This window comes from Mustela nigripes, chromosome 1 (assembly GCF_022355385.1).
Source record: "Mustela nigripes isolate SB6536 chromosome 1, MUSNIG.SB6536, whole genome shotgun sequence".
Lineage (NCBI taxonomy): Eukaryota > Metazoa > Chordata > Mammalia > Carnivora > Mustelidae > Mustela > Mustela nigripes.
Window position 1 is genome coordinate 34141176 of NC_081557.1, and position 18105 is coordinate 34159280.

At 50.4% G+C, this 18105-nt stretch overlaps 1 protein-coding gene across 4 annotated transcripts in view; it reads right to left on the reverse strand.

Moving 5' to 3' along the window:
* Nucleotides 1-18105, reverse strand: part of OTOG (otogelin) — a 76743-nt gene that overhangs the window by 52209 nt on the left and 6429 nt on the right. For all 4 annotated transcript variants that reach the window (XM_059407595.1, XM_059407598.1, XM_059407589.1 and 1 more), the window contains exons 7-19: nt 16415-16533; nt 14920-15125; nt 13956-14086; nt 13592-13698; nt 13053-13162; nt 12544-12672; nt 11608-11716; nt 11266-11312; nt 10648-10793; nt 4475-4607; nt 3153-3330; nt 1481-1605; nt 252-464 (exon numbers count right to left, since the gene is read on the reverse strand). In XM_059407595.1, the coding sequence (XP_059263578.1) occupies nt 252-464; nt 1481-1605; nt 3153-3330; nt 4475-4607; nt 10648-10793; nt 11266-11312; nt 11608-11716; nt 12544-12672; nt 13053-13162; nt 13592-13698; nt 13956-14086; nt 14920-15125; nt 16415-16533 (1753 nt within the window). The remainder of the gene's footprint in view (nt 1-251; nt 465-1480; nt 1606-3152; nt 3331-4474; nt 4608-10647; nt 10794-11265; nt 11313-11607; nt 11717-12543; nt 12673-13052; nt 13163-13591; nt 13699-13955; nt 14087-14919; nt 15126-16414; nt 16534-18105) is intronic.

Genomic DNA, 18105 nt, shown 5'->3' on the forward strand with positions numbered 1-18105 from the left:
ACAAGTGAGGGCATTTCACCTCCAATCCACGGACCTAATAGGGCTTAGACACGGGCTGGAGGGGAGGGTCACAGAGACGCAGTCATGTGTCACACGTCCTGAGTGTCAGGCCTGGCTGGCCAAGGGGACAAAGAGCACAGAGGAGGGGTGAGGCAGGGGTGTTAGGCGGCAGGGAGACAGGGAGACACTCAGGTCTGGAGCTGGGCTCCTCCAGGCGCCTTCGAGGGGGTGCAGCCGCATGGGGCACTCACCGCAGGCTGGCAGGTGGGCCCGGAAGTCAATGGGAAGCCCATGGCGCCGGCACAGGTGGGCATAGTGGGCCAGCGTGGCACACAGGCAAGGCTGCCCACAGCGGCAGGCATCCTGGCGACACTGCTCGAAGTAGGGCACGGGGCTCAGGTACGCAGAGCAGGGTGCGAACAGCTCCCCGGTGAGCACACTGCAGGACTGCACGGCATAAGAGGCTGGACACAGGAGGGACAGGGGCAGGGAGCAGGGATCTGGTTGGCCTGGTGCCCAGGCCCAGCTTCTTCCTACCCCATCCCCATCACAGTGCAGGGGGCTGTTGGCGTGAGAAGGTGGGTGCAAGTGTGTGTGTACAGGAGGGACGCAAGCAGGTACCAGAGCACACGGCTGACTGGGAACGTGTGGCTATGGTTTGCAAGGTCTCGGTGTGACTACATGGCAAGCCACGGGCATGGGTGTAAATGACTCAAAGAGAGGAAGTGTGTGTGTGTGTGTGTGTGTGTGTGTGTGTGTGTGTAGTGTATTCGTGCAATACACAGTCCACCATGCGCAGGACGTGAACCCACATGCTGGAAAGACACATGGGCATGAAAAAAACAGACAAAAATCCTGCCCTCGGGGAGCTTACACAGTTGTCAAGGAGACCGCAAACGACAGACCTCAGAGAGAGGGAAGGAGGAAGGCGGACAGGCGTTGGAGGTGCGGTGGGAGGGCCAACCGCAATCTTAAACCCAGTGGTCTGGAAGGCCTCCGTGGGAAGATGAAGTTGGAACAAAAATGTGAAAGAGCTGAGGGGGTAAGGCCTGTGTTCAGTGAGGGAAGAGCATTCCAGGTGGAGGGAATGGCAAGTCTAGGCCGGGAGCGGAGAGGACACCTTGCGGTGCAGGAAGAACAGCAACGAGGCGTGCGTGGCTGCAGCAGAGTGGGGGGGCGGGAGTGGCGGTGGGCAGAGAGTGTAGGGCCGGGGGGGGGGGGGGCACTGTGAGGGCTTAGACTTTTGCTTTAAGACAGGGGAACCAGTACAAATGTGTGTCTACACGGCAGGGACAGAGCCTGAGGCTTCTGTCTGCTTGACCCTTCCCAGAAGGGAACTACAGTCCCCTCTCGGCAGCTCCACCTTTTCTCATCACCTCTGCCCAACCTGCCCAGCCTCCCAGGCCCAGAGTTCCCATCTCATCCCCCTCAAACCAGTCCCATTGCACCCCGCTGCTCCCTCCCTCTCCCCCCACCTCACCTGCTTGCAAGTGCACATCACAGGGGTCCAGCGGGGAGCCAGAGATCAGGGGGGAGCAGGCAGACAGCGTCTTCCAAGAGTTGCCAAAGAGTTGTGGGGTGCTCTCAGGCACTCCCACTGGGGACCTGCAGTCACGGCATGGCCACACTCACACACTTGCCCACGTGGACTCGGCCCCATGTATGTACGCATACACCCAGAGCACAAATACACGCCAGATAGGCCAACAGCCAAGGGAGCCTACACAGTCCCATACGAACACATACGATTATGGATGTACACACATACGCACCCACACACATATTTAACAGTCTCCAAGGGGACCCAGAACTGACTTGGGGCCACGCACTACACCGTCTTCACCACCCACCCCCAGCTCTTCATGTCAGAGAGAAACAGGGACACCATGTGAACCAAACTTCACCAGATTAAGACTTCCTCCTCCTATCTCCACGAGCAGTTCCCGAAAGTTCCTTTGCCCTCCCTTTCCCTCTAGGTAGGAAATCGTCATACAAGGGGAAATAAAGGAAGAAAGGGGGAAAAGCATGTTTCCCAGATATCGCCAGTCTCCAAGGGCCACCAAACATGAGAAGACAGTAGATTGGAGAGATCATAATATGTGGGGTTGGGACAGGTTCTGTCTGGCGCTCACCACGCCCATGTTACTGCTCATGAGCCATGAGAGCACTCATTACCCACAGCAACTTTTCTGCCCAGAGTTCACATTTAGGAGGGTGGCAAGCAGCCCACACACTAAACCAGGGTCTGTCCCCACTGCCCTGGCCTGCTGTCCTAACATCAGCCCCACCAGGCAAGGCACAGTAGAACGCTACCTTTTTGAATGTGCATGTATTTAAAAGCTCTCAGTTTCTTCTGATTCTTATTTTTCTGAAAGAATCCAAATTCTCATTTCTGGCTGAAGGAAGCCTCTCATTTACTTCTATATCGCCTAATGCATGTAACTTGAAAAACTGGCCAGAACCTCTCACTTTGACAATCATCACTTTGCTCTCCTTTCTGGAAAGTCTGACTCTTGTCCCCTCCCAAGTTCCTAAACTGCATGCATACCCAGACAGTCTTCCTCTTAGTTCTCTGTCAGTCCCTGGGAAACAGCCTTCCCTTGAAGGTGAGAGGCTCACAGGGTGTGCCCAGACAGGAAAGATATGGGGTTTAGACTGGCCTGGTGGGATAGAAAGCAGGAGTCTGGGTACCATTGCCTCACACTCATCTAAAGGTCTTCACGTCAATTAAAACAAGGAAAACCATGAACTAAATGAAATCCAGCCTAAGCGCTACCAATTTTAAGACCTCACTGTAAAGCAGTTATTTCTCAAGGTATGGTCCATAGATCTCTTACACTAGAATCACAGCGGTAACTTACTAAAAACAGGACTCTTGGGCCCCAACACAAATCAGATACATGAGAAGTAGAACCCAGGAGTCAGCATTTTAACAAGCTCCCAGGTAAGTCTTCTGCACGGAGAAGACGATGAACCATGGCCTTAAAGAAATATACTTCGATTTAAAGGCAGAGGAAGAAATAATCAGTGGTGCATGTGCAGCCCAGCAAGGGACCAAGGGAGTTTGCCACAGGTGTTTTCAAGAGGAGACTCGGGTACTCAGCCTTTAGGGACCCACCCCCTCCTTCTGCTTCTGGGGCAGGGGCACGTACAGGAAGTCATCCTGCGTGTTGCCGTTGAAGGTGCCACAGAGGCCCACGGTATCCTCGGCCCATCGCTGGTCCACCTGCAGGTAGAGCCGCAGTCCTTGGCGATCGTAGAGAAGCCGCACGCCCACGTTGGTCCTCACCCGCAGGAACATGGAGGACAGCCTCCGGATCTCAAAGGCGTCTGGGCACAGAACCACAATAGGGATGTGGGAAGTTCTGCCGATGTGCATCCCACCCACGGCCACCAGCTGCATGGCCCTCGCCCATACCCAGCGAGCCCAGCCTTCACACCAGGTGTGAAGCCCTGCCAAGGGTTTGGCTTGGGAAGCCTTTAGGAAATCCTGTTCAGGGATGAAGTCAGGACCCGGGGATAACGCCATGGTGGCACTGGTTAAGTTTGTTTTGTTTTGTTTTGTTTTTTCTTTTAAGCATCAAGTGCCAATTAAAGTTTTGCCTCCTTAAGGAGCTGAAAATATTTCCTTCTGTAGCAAAAGACCATGCTGTAACTACCCATTTTTTCGATGGCCACCAGGAAGCTCATGATATGATTTTAGATTTATTTGTAAACATTTAAAATTTTTAGATTCAGTTGTACTGAATTTTTCACTTTTTGTGGCTTGCATTTCTTTGGTCTCTTTACATTCCCTGCATCCCCACTCCTCTCAGTCTTGAACCCCTATTCTTTTTTTTTTTTCTTTATCATTTTCTCTGGTGCTATCTCATTTCTTAAGAGTTTTGCCATTTTTGTTAGATGTGCTTCCTACAAGATACCACAGATCACTTGTGGAATCAGACAGGATAATAAGTTATTAAAGAAGAAATAGGGGCACCTGGGTGGCTCAGTGGGTTAAGTGTCTGCCCTCAGCCCAGGTCATGTCTTGGCGTCCTGGGATCAAGCCCATGATCCCAGAATTAGGCTCCCTGCTCAGTAGGGAGTCTGCTTCTCCTTCTCCTCTGTCCCTGCCTCTCCTTCTGTCCCTCCCACCTCCTAACACATGTGTTCACTTGCTCTCTTATTCTCTCAAATAAAATATTTAAAAAAAAAATAGAATAGGGATGGAAAAGAGCTCCCTTCCTATCCTCACATTAGGAGAAGCCATCAAGCTACTGTGAAGCCTATTGTCATGTTGGGATGGGGATAAAGACCATCTTGCAAGTCCAGAGTCCACATTCCTGGGACCGAGGTGCTCCTCTGACTTGATTCACCCAGTATTAGAGAATGTGAGCTCTTGCCCATGTGGCAGTGCCTTTAGCCAGAGGCAGTGCCTGGAAGAGGAGGCCTGGACAGGTAGTTCCCAGCTAGTTCTCATTCACCAAAGTCGTACCATCTGTGTAGGGTGGGGTGACCTTGTACTGGTCAAACAGAAGGACATCCCCTGCTTGGGTCAAGGTCACCTGCCTCCGAGGGTCCTGATGCAGAATCACTGATACTGACTGGACACAGACTCCATCCTGGTTCTGGAGAAAGAGGAAGACAAATGAGGCAGAGTTAGTCTGTCTGTCCTGCTGGTCCCAAGAAAGCCTCCAGGAGCAGGGATTCTAGTGCACTTTGAGGTCAGGGGCAGGCTGAGATAGAGCCCTAAGGGAGATTAGGAATCCTCTAACCACATGCCCCATCTGGGACTGGGAAGGCAGAGGCTCAGATTGGAGAAGGTTAGTGGCAGAGCTGGGATAAGGCAAATAAAAATACAGTCAACTCTTAGACTGTCTATGACATACAGCAGAGATGAACCTAGATGGCCCAGAGACTAGCCTCAGAAACCCTCAGAGAATCCCCACTCAGGGACAATATAGGACTTTAATTTCATCCCTTTATAGGCATTTATATCATTCTTTCCTTGTGTCGCACCCTGCAGAGCACCAAGCTCCACTCATGGACAGGACAGGAAATGAGCTAATACTATCTGGGCCTCAGGTTCTCATCTCTGAAATGGGTAGTAAACATCAGGCCCATTCATACTTACTTCCCTTACACAAGAAAACATCCAACAACCATATTGTGGTGAACATGTCAGATATATTCATGGAGAGTACATATTTGTGTGAGACACAGACATTAACCAAGTAATTACAAAATTGGCTTTTAAATTATTATTGGGATCAGTGCTGCAAATAGGTGTAGGGTGCTAAGAAAGCATATAGTGAAGAAACAAGATTTAGTCTGCAGAGGTAGGAAAGGCCATCCTAGGGAAAGGTAAGGATAATGCAAAAATCATAACAAAAATTTTAATAATTCTATATTTATTATAATAACAGCTAACCTTAATGGAGAGGTACTATGTTCAGGTACTATTCTAATCTTTTTACACATAGTCACTCACTTAATTCTCATAGCAACCCTATTTAGTATTACTAACAACCCCATTGTGCAGATCAGAAGACTGAGGCACAAGAAACTGTGACAGGTGATCTGAGATCTGAAGGATCCACAGAAGGTATCTGCAAAGAGAAAAGGCAAGGAGGAGGACATCCAGGAACCGTGACCAGTCCGTACAAAATTCCCTGACACAGTTGGGTATTTAATGTATCCAAGCACCTAAAGGAAGAGCAGAAGGCCAGAGCCCACTGGGCAAAGTGGTTTAAGATAAGGTTCAAGAGGTAGGCAGAGGCCAGCTTAGGCAGAGCTTTGTAAAATTTTTGGACTTTATCCTAAGTCCAAAGATAGCCAGAGAAAGTATAACCCGAAAGTGATATAATCAAATGAGGTGAAATGAGAAAAGGATTAGAGCTTGAAACTTTGAAAAACATTGTACAACAAGCTATGACCTTCCAAACTCCTTCTCAAGGAGACATAAAATCCCTGAAACAGCTCAAAAACACTGTGTCTAAAACATCATCTTTGTCAAACCCACTCATCCTCTGGTCCTCTCTAGACATCTCATTGGAGCAGGAAGAAAGCCTGCATCCTTTAGTCAAAGTCTTGGGTTCAAGTCTTGATGTCACTGAAAGCTGAGACCTTAAAGACTTCATTTAATCTCTCTACACATCAGTACAATTAAAAAAAAAAATCACGTATTATGTTAGAGGGTCCCAAGATGGAGTGCAGACTGTGACAAAAGAATCGAACTATATTGCAAATATATAAAACAACCTTACTGAAAGGGAGAGCAAGGAAGGCATTGATCTAAGTAACTTTGGAAATAAGTGGTGTTTGTTAGACTAACAGCAAAAGGAACTGTGCATAAGCACTGTACTCTAGTTGATAAAGTTCTTTCCCATTGTTAATAATTGTTAATAATCCCATGAATCAATAATTCCGGCACTTCTATACGTGTATACTGGAATTGAACAATTAGATACATGGATGATGTGTGGTGGAAACCAGATTTCTCACTGTTGGGGTGGGTATTTACGATAAGCAAGGGAAGAGGCTAGAATGACCCATGTGGTAATTAACTAGAGTTGGAACATCAATATGAACTCCCGTTTAGCACATGTAGATATAGAGAGCTATTGGTAGATTATCTGTAAGTATGTGTATATACTGGTTATACAAGGATATTCATAAGTTATACATGTTATTTCCTTTTCCTGTCAGCTGAAAGGACATTACTTCTAAAAGAAATGATACCCAGTAGTCACTGAGCACACCCAGCACCCCAGATCTTGGTTTCTAATACCATTCTCCAATAAAAAGAGCTCAGAGCATCTGATAACATTTTTTCAGAAATGGCTGATTCTAGGAAAGGAACAGAAAATATGCAAGATGAGCCTGGTGCATCTTATAGGACCATACAGTAAGGCAGAACACACACACACACACACACACACACACACACACTAATGGGGCTATGTCAAAGGGACCCAAGAGCCAATTGAAAGACTGCCCAATGGTCAAGTCAGAAAAATTTGAATCGCAAAATAAATAAGGAAGTATTAGATTCTACCCAAAGTATAAAATAAATAGCCCTGGGTCCATGCTGATATAAGTAAATGACTGAAAGAAAATATGTGAAGGAAAAATGACAAATGTCCTGTGCAGAAAAATTCTAAATAATGCATGTAGATTTTATGCCTTCAAAAGCAGAGGGAGGGGCGCCTGGGTGGCTCAGTGGGTTAAGCCGCTGCCTTCGGCTCGGGTCATGATCTCAGGGTCCTGGGATCGAGTCCCACATTGGGCTCTCTGCTCAGCAGGGGGCCTGCTTCCCTTCCTCTCTCTCTGTGATCTCTTCCCTTCCTCTCTCCTACTATGATCTCTCTCTGTCAAATAAATGAATAAAGTCTTTAAAAAAAAAAAAAGCAGAGGGAACATAACTTCCCACTCTTCAGGTGTGGGCTGAACACAGTGACTTCCTTCCAAAGAGAACAGTATGGTAAGGGGGGGGGGGGGAAGAGAAGTAAATTTACAGTGGAGAACGTGACAAACACTACCTCAGCCACATGACCTCAACAGTGATAAACAATGTTAGTATATGCATCCTTGAGAAGATGTGATGAAAATAGCAATTTACCTCTTATCTTCCTCCCCAAATCCATAACACCTCTCTAACCTTGAGAAAAAACATTGCAAAAGTTCCAATAGAGGGGCATTCTACAAGATATCTGACCAGAACTCCTCAAAATTTTCAAGATCATCATAGAGTCTTAGAAACTGTAACAGCAAGGGGGCGCCTAGGTGGCACCGTTGGTTAAGCATCTGACTCTTGATTTCAGCTCAGGTCATGATGTCAGGGTAGGGAGATCAAGCCCCACATGGGGCTCCACACTGGCATGGAGCCTGCTTGAGATTTTTTCTCTCTCTTTCCCTCTGCCCCTGTCCCTGGCTCATGCACGTGCCCTCTCTCTCCCTCCCTCTCTCTCAAAAACAAAACAAAAACAAAAAAACCAAAAACACACCCACAGACATAAAAAGGAAAGAATGAAAGAAACTACAACAATAAGGAAGAGCCTAGGAGACACGATGACTAAATGTAATGTGGCAGGTTGAAACAGAGAAAAATGGTATTGGGTTGAAAATATAAATATGGAAATATGAGTGAAGTGCAGACTTTAGTTAATGTCTAAACAAACATTGGTTCATTATTTGCAGTGAATGTACCATGCTAATGTATGATGTTAATCATAGGAGAAATTAGGTGTGGGGTATATAGGAACTCTAGGTACTACCTTTACATTTTTTCCATAAAATCTAAAGCTACTCTGAAAAATAAGATCTACTTGAAAAAATACTTGAGGGACACCTGGGTGGCTCAGTTGGTTAAGCAGCTGCCTTCGGCTCAGGTCATGATCCCAGCGTCCTGGGATCGAGTCCCACATCGGGCTCCTTGCCCCACAGGGAGCCTGCCTCTCCCTCTGACTCTGCCTGCCACTCTGCCTGTGCTCGCTCTCTCTCTCTGACAAATAAATAAATAAAATCTTTAAAAAAAAAAAAAAAAGAAAGAAAAAAGAAAAAATACTTGAAAGGCTGTAAACACTCCCTGATTTGGGGGTGGGTGTGTTAAGAGGCTGTGACAGGCTTTCTGGGCTTCCAGCCTTGGTTCCGGCTCTGCTCCCCCTCCTGCTGGCTGGGGGTTATCAGGAATAGCCGAAGGCCTCTGTTGGCCTGTCTTACCATATTTTAACTGGGGAGAATAATAATGATGACTACATGGAGGTATTTTGAGCCTTAAACTAGATGTCCTATGCAAAATGATTTATCAAAATTCAAAGTACTCTGCAAATACTTTACCAGCACCCTCCTCTCTGTTAACATCCTCACCCTACCACCTTGTGTCCACCCAGGACTGAAGTCATGGCTTCATCTTTGACTCCTCCTGCTTCTCTCCCACACACCCTGCACCTTACCAGCCAGTCAAGTCCTTCTGCATCTGCCTTAATGTATTCTAGAACATTCCATCCTCGTTGCTTTCTTTCATATGACCTGAACCTCCTGGGTTGCCCTTCTGCCGCATCCTCAAATAGACATATCTTATTTCCATTTATCTTTCTAGGCCCACTTTTTAGGTTATTCAGCTCAAATGCCACTTCTGCCATGAGGCTCTCCTTGATCCTTTCTTCTGACCTGTAGGAATATTTCTTTCTCCACAGAACTCTCCTCTGACAGCACTGTCTCTTGTATGTCATAGTGAAGCACTTGACCTGAGGACATGACTGACTCTCACACGGGGCTGTGAGCTCCTGGTGGCTAGGACCAGGGTCTGACTCATCTGTGTAACCCTCACTGTGCTCCACACAGACCTGGCAGAGGGCTGGCCTTCTACTGGCTCATCAGTGTGGATGAAGTCACAAGGAGACCTGGCTCATGGTAAAAGGAAAGTGCTATCAAGAGAGAGTGTTAAGCAATGAAGCAGGTTACCTCAGGCCAAGGCCAGCTGGCCACCATCCAGAACACGGTAGAAAGAGGGCTGGTAAGGGACCTCCAAGGTCCCATAGCCCCAGGCATTCTAAGACTCTAGAACTTTATAAATGGGTAGGAGTCCCACTGGGCCATGCCTGTCTGCTTTGCTTTTTCTTTTGCAACCCTCAGGATGAGAGTAACCTGGCTTTTGAGGACAAGTATTCTTCTGATTCAGAGAGCAGCCAAGGGCAGATCCAGGCCATTCTCTGCCGGGGGGCAGGGCACTCAAGTCTCGAAAGGAAGAAAGCACAGCCCTCTCCCTTGTCCATAGCCCAACCTAGGTCCCCAGGGCCAGGGAGGGGCACCTCTGAGTGATGTCTGCTCACCCACCTGACATCATTGGGGAGGAAGGCAGGCAGGGAGGTGGGTTTGGGGGTGGCTGCCTGGCTACGGGTATGAACCCCTGCTCTGTTGCACAGGAAGGAGCTTGAGTGTAGCCCAGACCAGGGCTCAGGGAAAATGCAGCCACTGAGAGACAGATAAACTCACAACTACCCCAGACCAGCAAGTTGGCCATTTTCTCAGTTACGTTCACAAGTGGCTGACACAGCTCATGGGTCACCACCTCTAGGAAATCTTTCCGGATCCACGCCTCCTCCCACTTGACATCCAGGTAAAACAACAACAAAGAAAAGTTCCTCCACGGAAACCTACCCTGTGAGGTCCACATTGTCCCAGCTCCGATAACATGGTGGATAATGGGGTCAACGTATCTGCCTCACCTACCAAAGCACAAGGCCCAGGAGGGCAGAGCCAAATCCAATTCATAATAGTCTCCGAGACCCAACACAACTTCTGGCACAAACAGATGTTCAGTACCTACTGAACGAATAAATGAATCAATGAATGAATATGGAGATGTTGAAGATACAATCCAAGGAAGCAGAAAAGATTAAGTTAAATCAGACCCATTTTAGAGATTTAAAAAACAAACAAACAAACAAACAAAAAACACTCTGAGGCCCAGAAAGGGGAAGTGCCTCTCAGCTAGCAGATGTTCTAGAGACGAAACATATGCTCCTGCCCCCTGGCTCTGCCCAGAAAGACTAGACATCAGCATGAGTTGGCTGTGGAAACCCTGCCCTAAGTTGCTCAGCCTCTCTAAGGAGGCAGAGAGCAGAGGTGGCTGGCTGGATTGGACCTGAGGTCCCCAGCCCTTACCGGACCACATGGGGCATTCTGCAGCGTCACTGTGAAGGTGCCGGAGGAGCGGCTCTTGGCCAGGATGTACTGACACGTGGCGGGGAACGTGTACCGGCGGCCGTCGAAGGTTGTGAAATGGATGTCGCCAGTCACTGAACACTCAGCTGAGGGGCAGAGAAAGGTGCTGTCACATGGGAGCTGCGTCCACAGGGATGGCCTCTGCCCTGCAGGCTCTAAGCATAGGAAGAGACAGCTCCCTGTCCTCAGGAATTCGGGCCATGTTTGGAGTGCTGGCCCTCTTTTTGACATTCTGGTCACTGGGAAGAAGTAGCCCTGCCCCCCACAGGCCCATCTGAAAGGAGATACAGCCCTGCCCTGGGCATTTCCCCTTCTAGGAGACCAAGGCCTGAGCTTGGAGACCAGTCTCTGGTCAAACCCCCCAAGCTCAGGAAGGTCCTTAGATAAACCACCCCCCTTAAAATCCCTCCCTGACAGGAGCAGAAGAAATCCCCTAACCAGGCAAAATGGCTCTGAGGAAACAAAGTGGGTCAAGCTGGGAACTCCCTCAAATTTCCTGCCCCAAAAAGCTGCGGGCTAGAAGAAGGGGTTGGAGTCTGAGGTGGGGTTCAGACATACCTGGGCAGACAGCGGAGCTGCACACCCATTTGCCTGCAGTGCATGTGCTGAAACACAGAGACCAAGGAGGCACGGCTTACTTCTCCAGGCCTAGGATAGATGCTGGAGGATTGCAGGATCCACAGAGCTCCTGTGCCCAGCCCTTGGTCTTCCCGTCTCTACAATGGGTAGCAGGGATTTCCTCCACCTCCAAGGCTTAGCTCAAATGAGATCTCCTGGGACTTAGAGATGCTGAGTGAGGGCCCCCACATCCCCAGGGCTCCCAGACCCCAGATGGACAACACTGATGGAAAACCCTGGAAATCACCACTCCCCCCTACCCCCTGGGCTATGGACACAGACCATGCGTTGCAATCTTCTTTCACCACAGAGCCAGTCGGGTACAGGGTCCCATGGAACTCACAGGGACACTCAGCTGGTGCCACGCAGTCCCCATCCTCAAGGATCAGCCCTAGGGTAACACCAAAGGCCCACCTGACTCACCTCCACTCCTGCTCATATACCATCTGTGGTTGCCCTGGGCCTGGGACAAAGATCCCCTCATCCAAGTTTTCACCCCTGAGCCTGCTTTCAAGTTCCCTCCTGCATAAATCCGTGGCTCAGGCCAGATTGGAACCCCTCTGGGCAAATAATCTCACCTCACCCCCCCCAAGCAGCCTGCATACTGACTAGCTTCTCATCCCCACCTCTCAAAAGCCTGTCACTGCATCTAGAACCAGCTTAGGTACCACTTCCTCCAGGAAGCCTTCCCTGACAATCTCTCCCCACACTGAATTCCTATGTCTCTGCTTGTCTGAACCCCTGAGCAGGTCCTCACTACATTATGCCTCAGATGGGAGTCGTAAGGATGTGTATCTTATCACCGCAACTGGATTCTGACCCCTAAAGTCAGTGTCCTTGTTTCCCATTATATTTTGATCTCAAACCCTACCCCACCAAGTGAGCTGCACCTACAGACATGCTGCAAATTTACACCCCCTAAAAAATGTGGGTAAGTGTTTAAGCAAATGCCTGTGCGAAAAAAGAACAAATGAGCAAATGAATGACCTGTCCTGATCTACACACCTTACAAAGCTCAGTCTGGATCAAATGAAACATGGGGATGGACAGCCACCCTCACCGTCACCTCCCTGAAGCCGGTCATTTAGTTACTCCCTAATCAGTTGTGTGTTCCTTCCTTCATCTTTTCCACACACACGGCCCCTCTGAGCCCCTGCTTCATGCTCATCCGTGCCAGCCCAGGAAGACACTGCCAGGCTCCCCCCACCCCCAGCATACCGTCGGGGCAGTAGCAGCCGTCCACACAGGCGATCTCACTGTCCACGCAGGACGCCCGGGACTGGCAGGAGGCGGGGCAGCAGGCAATGCACTCATTGTAGGTGAAGGACTTCTCCTTGCACTGCACGGCTGTGGGAGTAGGGGACAGTCCAGCTCAGGCTCTGCCAGGACAGACCCAGCCCCTACTCCAGGCCTTGGGATAGGGGGAAGAAGGGCTGTGATCTTCCTGCTCCCCTATCCCTGGTGGGAGCAATGGATGACCAGGAAGTTGGCTAGAGCAGGGGAGGCTCTGAGAACGACCCTTAGCTGGCTCTGGGACCCTAGGCCAGTCCCTCCACTCTGAGCCTGTCTGCTCCTCGGTCACAGGAGGATGGGGCCTCAGGACTTAGCTCCGACAGCTGTGGTTCTAAGCGGGACAGGACATTGAGCTGAGGCCCGAGGATGCCACCCAGAGCCCCAGGACAGAGCTCACGTGAACCCCTCCCTGCCCACCAGCAGGACGCCCCTACCGCATTGCCGGAGCTGGGTCCTCCAGTCCCGCAGCGGCCGCCCTGCCTGGGCACATGCTCGGGCATACTCAGCCAGCGCCCGGCACCAGGTGGCTTCGTCGCCCACAGACCTGTGCCAGGAAATGGAGCATCACACCAGAGCCCAATCTGTCACATGCCCTCTAGCACCCTCTGAAGTCTTCCAGGGCTCAAGGCAGCCCTCCTTGTGACGCAGCTAGGAAAGGGAGACGGGGAAGATATCTACACATATACAGATGGAGGCAGGACACCTGGGCTCCAGTCCCCACACTGCCATTGACTTATTTGACCCCGAAGGCATCAGTCCCCATTTCTGGGCTTCAGAGACTAGGGAAGCTCTGTCCCACCTACACAGATAGGAATTTCTGAGTTTTGTGAAGCCTATCCGCCAGGGCCTGTGATTGTCAGGCTCAGTGGCCCACATGCTGAGCCCCCTTGCCTCCCTGTCCCCCGGTCCCTGCAATACCAAAACAGGTCTCCCCACAACCCAATCCCAGCTCCACTCTGGGCTGCCTACTCACTGGCAGAGATCGCTGGTACAGCTGGCTGTGAAGGGCAGAGGGCTGACGTAGGCATGGCAGGCATCAAAGGGGGGCCTCAGCAGTGCCTCACACCGGTCGTACACACCCTAGGGAAAGGGCCAGCAGCTGAGCTGGGGGCTGGCAAAGCCACACACAGCCCTTGGACTTCACCAGCCCCACACACCGAACGCCAATTTGAGCTCAGGAGAGAGAACAAGAATGGTGGAGACAAAAGGGTGGCACCATAGGCACAGATGAGCCTGGGCCCCTGCTGCAATCAGAGACTTTCTAAGAGGTGGATAGGAAAGGAACCACCCCAGACACTAGAATGGGTAGGGGGAGGCGCTCTCCCCAGGGTCCAGACCTGCATGGCTCCTGGGCTCTGCTGTAGACACGGTGGGCGAGGCAGGGAGGAAGTTGTAGGCCTCGGAGGCTGGTTGGGGGCCTGCTCCTGCCAGCTGTGCACAAACTCAGCCACGTCGTCGGTCAGCTTCCCTGGAGGTGAGAATGAGCATGACCACAGGGAGATGACGGGGAAGGGGCCACAGAGGGCTCTGAGAGAGGGCAGGGGGAGCCGAAGAGATGCCAAAAGGTGGGCAAGGAGTGGAAGAATCCAGCCTCCTGGCCCCCATCCCAGTCTGCATTTCCCAATGGAACCATTCTCCTGGAAAAGCCAGTAATAATAGGCAATAGAACCTGTAGTAGCTCCCTACTGCTCCAGCCTCGGGGCGGGGGGGGGGGGGGGTTGAGTCTGGACAAGCTCCCGCACCTCCCTGAGCCTCAGCTCTCCCATATGTGAAACAGGGCAGATAGTGCCCCCATGAGGTTACTGCAAAAACTGCATGTTAAGCGTTCGGTATGCTGTGGGTGCTCAAAGAGATCACTTCCCTTCTTCCGGGCAGAGCAGCCACGATTTGGTCCTGTAGGCTTCACTCGCACTTCTTACCACACCTCCACAGGCATCTTCAGCTCCCATGGGGCCCTTTCTCATCCGGCCTCTCTCCGGCCTTTGGCTCCCTGCCCCCGGAACATACTCATCTTGTGGGGTCAATCCCCCCTAGCAAAGTGCCCTTTAGACCCTCACACAACCCTAGTGTGTATGGGCTCTCCTTGTGACTGTTCTACAGATAAGGAAACTGAGGCTGAGTGGTTAAGAACATGCCTGAAGCCACACACTGGGTAGGAAGGGGGGGCGGTCCCTGGCCTCCTGCTGTGTCTTCAGTATCTCCAGCCCAGGTTTCTGCCCCAAGGCCTCTCCCGCCCAGCCCAGCCTGGCCCATCCCCTACACCACCCAAAGTCCTCGGAGGCCACTTGCCCTGCTCCTCACCATAGCTGGTCACCAGATCGTCCTGGGGGTCAGCATTGTTGTTCCCACACAGTCCATGAGTCCAGCCCAGGAACTCCGGGCTCATCTTGATGTAGACGGCTGAGGCACCGTCCCAGGCCAGCGTGAAGGCTGACTGATGCCGCACAAGGATGTAGCCGGCCAGCCGCTGCAGACGCACGCTCCCCATCGCCTGTGGCAGTTGGACCCTGCAGGGCATGGCCCAGAGCTTCAAGCTGTTCACGCCACCTCCACTCATCCAGTCCCTTCACCAAAGGACCTGTCGTCCTCTGCCTGCAGGACCCATCGTATACCCAGCACCCGCCTGAGCAAATGCCTGGTAGCATGGTATCTGCGGCCCCCACATTCCCTCCCCCTGACTTCCCCTGTATCTGAAGTCCACCATTAGATAGGGATTCTTTTGTCTTCAGAGTTTAAAGCTTGCTTTCAAAATTGCAATTTCCCTGGCAGGGATAAATCTTAAGAGTGAAGCCGTCAGCTCCTTTCTCCTAGATGGGAGAAATGGTAGAAGCAGACACTGACGGTTTGGGTTTTTGGGTGGGGAGCAAGAAAGGGGGAGGAAGAGAAAAGAGCTGAGGGATAAGGAAAACTGGGAGTGGAAGAAAAGAAGCAGGGTCATAGCCGTCCCAACCACATTCCCAGTTGTATGGGACAGGGTCTCCTAGCTTGTCTGGAATGTGTCAACTTTCAATCCACCTGAAAATCAGGGAAGAAAAACAAAAACAAAAAAGGGTCTAACCGGCCAAAATTGGTACCCAAAGATCCATATACCAATCTTTTCTTCACAGGAGAAACCCTTGGACTTTCAGTTTTACACTCGGCCCCAGAGAGCTTGGTTACCCAGTTTCCAGATCTGAAGCAGGAAATGAGAACGGGAAAAGGGTCCTCACAGGACGACTCCCTCTCCCCACCCAGCAGCAGCGTGACAGCGGACAGCAAGGGAAGGAGAGGACAGTGAAGACAAGATAACGGGAAAGATTTTAGAACCACAGTCTGGGCCATGTGGTGTGGGGGGAAGAGTCCTCATTCCCCTGGTCCCAGACGTCCCAGCAAGATAAGTGACATTCAAATGACCCTTTGTCATCAGAAAAGGTGAAACTGTGCTCAGTATCTGCTCTGAGGAGGCTTCAACTTGTATGATCCATTCAGGAAGATTCCCTCAAAATTGTGAAAGAAAAAAAGTAAGTATGCTTGTAGTGGTATATTCTCAACTATCTGGAAAATTCTGCTATTGGCCCAAATACCCACTACCTGGAAACCCACAGAGTTTCTCAAAAATCTTGAGGGACTCATTTTTCTTTAAACCCAGATGACAAGAAACCCAGCTGGCCTGCCCGTATGTTGCTGCCTTGACAGTGGACAATCCGCTGTTTGCCCCCAGAAAACGGTTTTCTTCAGGCTTTCGAAGGAAGGTGCTCACCCTCCCCCACCACCAGTGCCAGGGAGCAGGCGAGCTCAGGGCAGGTGTTACAGTTACCTCTCGCCTCCGTGGGTGACCTCCTTGGCCAGACGGATCTCCTGCTCGCCCGCAAAGAAGAGGCTGACCGACCTGGAGCAGGCGTAGGGGGAAGAGCCACACTGGGGGTCGTTGTGCACCTGGTTGCGGGGGTTAGAGGTCACTGTGCAGGGTTCCTGCCAAAGGCCTGGCCCCGAGCTTCTGTTCTGAGCCCAGAGACACCCTGCGAAGCTCCCACTTGATGTAATCACCTGCCCTCCGTGTGCCAAGCACCCCACAGAGGAAATAGCTGTGGTGATACACATCTCCCAGAGGAGGCAACTGATATTCAGAGAGGTTTAGTGATGAAGGTCACACACACACACAGCCAGGATTCCATCCCAGGACTGAAGGCTAAATTTCAGGGCTCTTTCCAAGACATTGTGCTGTCTCCCTATTTCTGAGTTTTTCATTTTTGTAACCCAGATTTTCCCATCAGATTCAAAGCCAAGTTAAGCACTCACACCTTCTGACACAGAACACACACACACACACACACACACACACCCCTCATAGATTCACTGGGCACTCTCATACACACACTATAAACACACACTCCTACCATGACCCTGGCAGGCTAGGGGGACGGTCTAGTCCTTCCCTACACCCCCAGCCACACATGTCACTCCCGTGCTGCCTGTCACGTGCCTGTCTCCTCTGCCTCCTCCTCAGGCAGAACCTTCACCTCAAAGCCAGGAGACCCAAGAGAAGGGGGAGAACTGAGGCTCCCAGGGCTTAGGGAAAACCTTCAATGTTTCTCTTCCCAGTGTAGAAACCCTTCCACTAGATTACCTTAAATGTGTTGGAGCAGGCTGGAGTTAGGTCAGCTGAAAGTGGGGCCTGTGAAAGCCACCCCACGGTCTAATTAAATTTTTCAGACTTTAGATCATGACCCACAGTAAGAAATATAAATATATACATATATAAATAAAACAAAAATGTTACAAAATAATATTCACCCCTGTTAATGTGTAATTCATCCACATTATATTTTCCATTCTCTTTAGTTTTTTTTCTTTTTTTCTTTTTTTTTTCCTTTTTTTCTTTCTTTTTTTTTTTTTTTCTTTCTTTCTTTCTTCCAGGGAGGGGGGTGCTGGTTATAACTCATTAAATTTATTTCATAATCCATGAATGCATGGCACCCCATTACTCTAAGTAATTATAACATAACCATCATGAAATGACCATCATGAGAAATCCCAATGTGTGATATGCCAAGGCAGAGAGGACAGAGTTGGTCAGCCCATCCAGGGTGCGGTACCTTGGCAGCCCCTTGACAGGTCTATGCCGAAGACAGAGGGGTATACTTGCCAGCAGAGGGATGACAGTGAGCACCAGGACCTCCCCAAACTCCCAAGCCCCTGGAGCTAGCTCAGTCTTAACCAAGGTGCCCCTCAGCAGAGCTGGCTCCCCAGGCAGACTTCTCTCCAGATGGAGGTGTACTGACCTCCACTCAGCGCCCAGGGTAAGCATGGAAATCAGATCTGCCTGACAGTGAGTCTCACGCATGTGTTCATAGACAGGACGAAGTTTTACTGAGCACTAATCTGGGTTCTGGGAACACCAAATGGAAAGACATGGTCCAGCCTAGAAAGCTTCTATCCAGTAGAAAAGACCAACCTGGAAACAGACCTTTGTAAGAGAAAGGCATGGACCATGCAACAATATAGAAC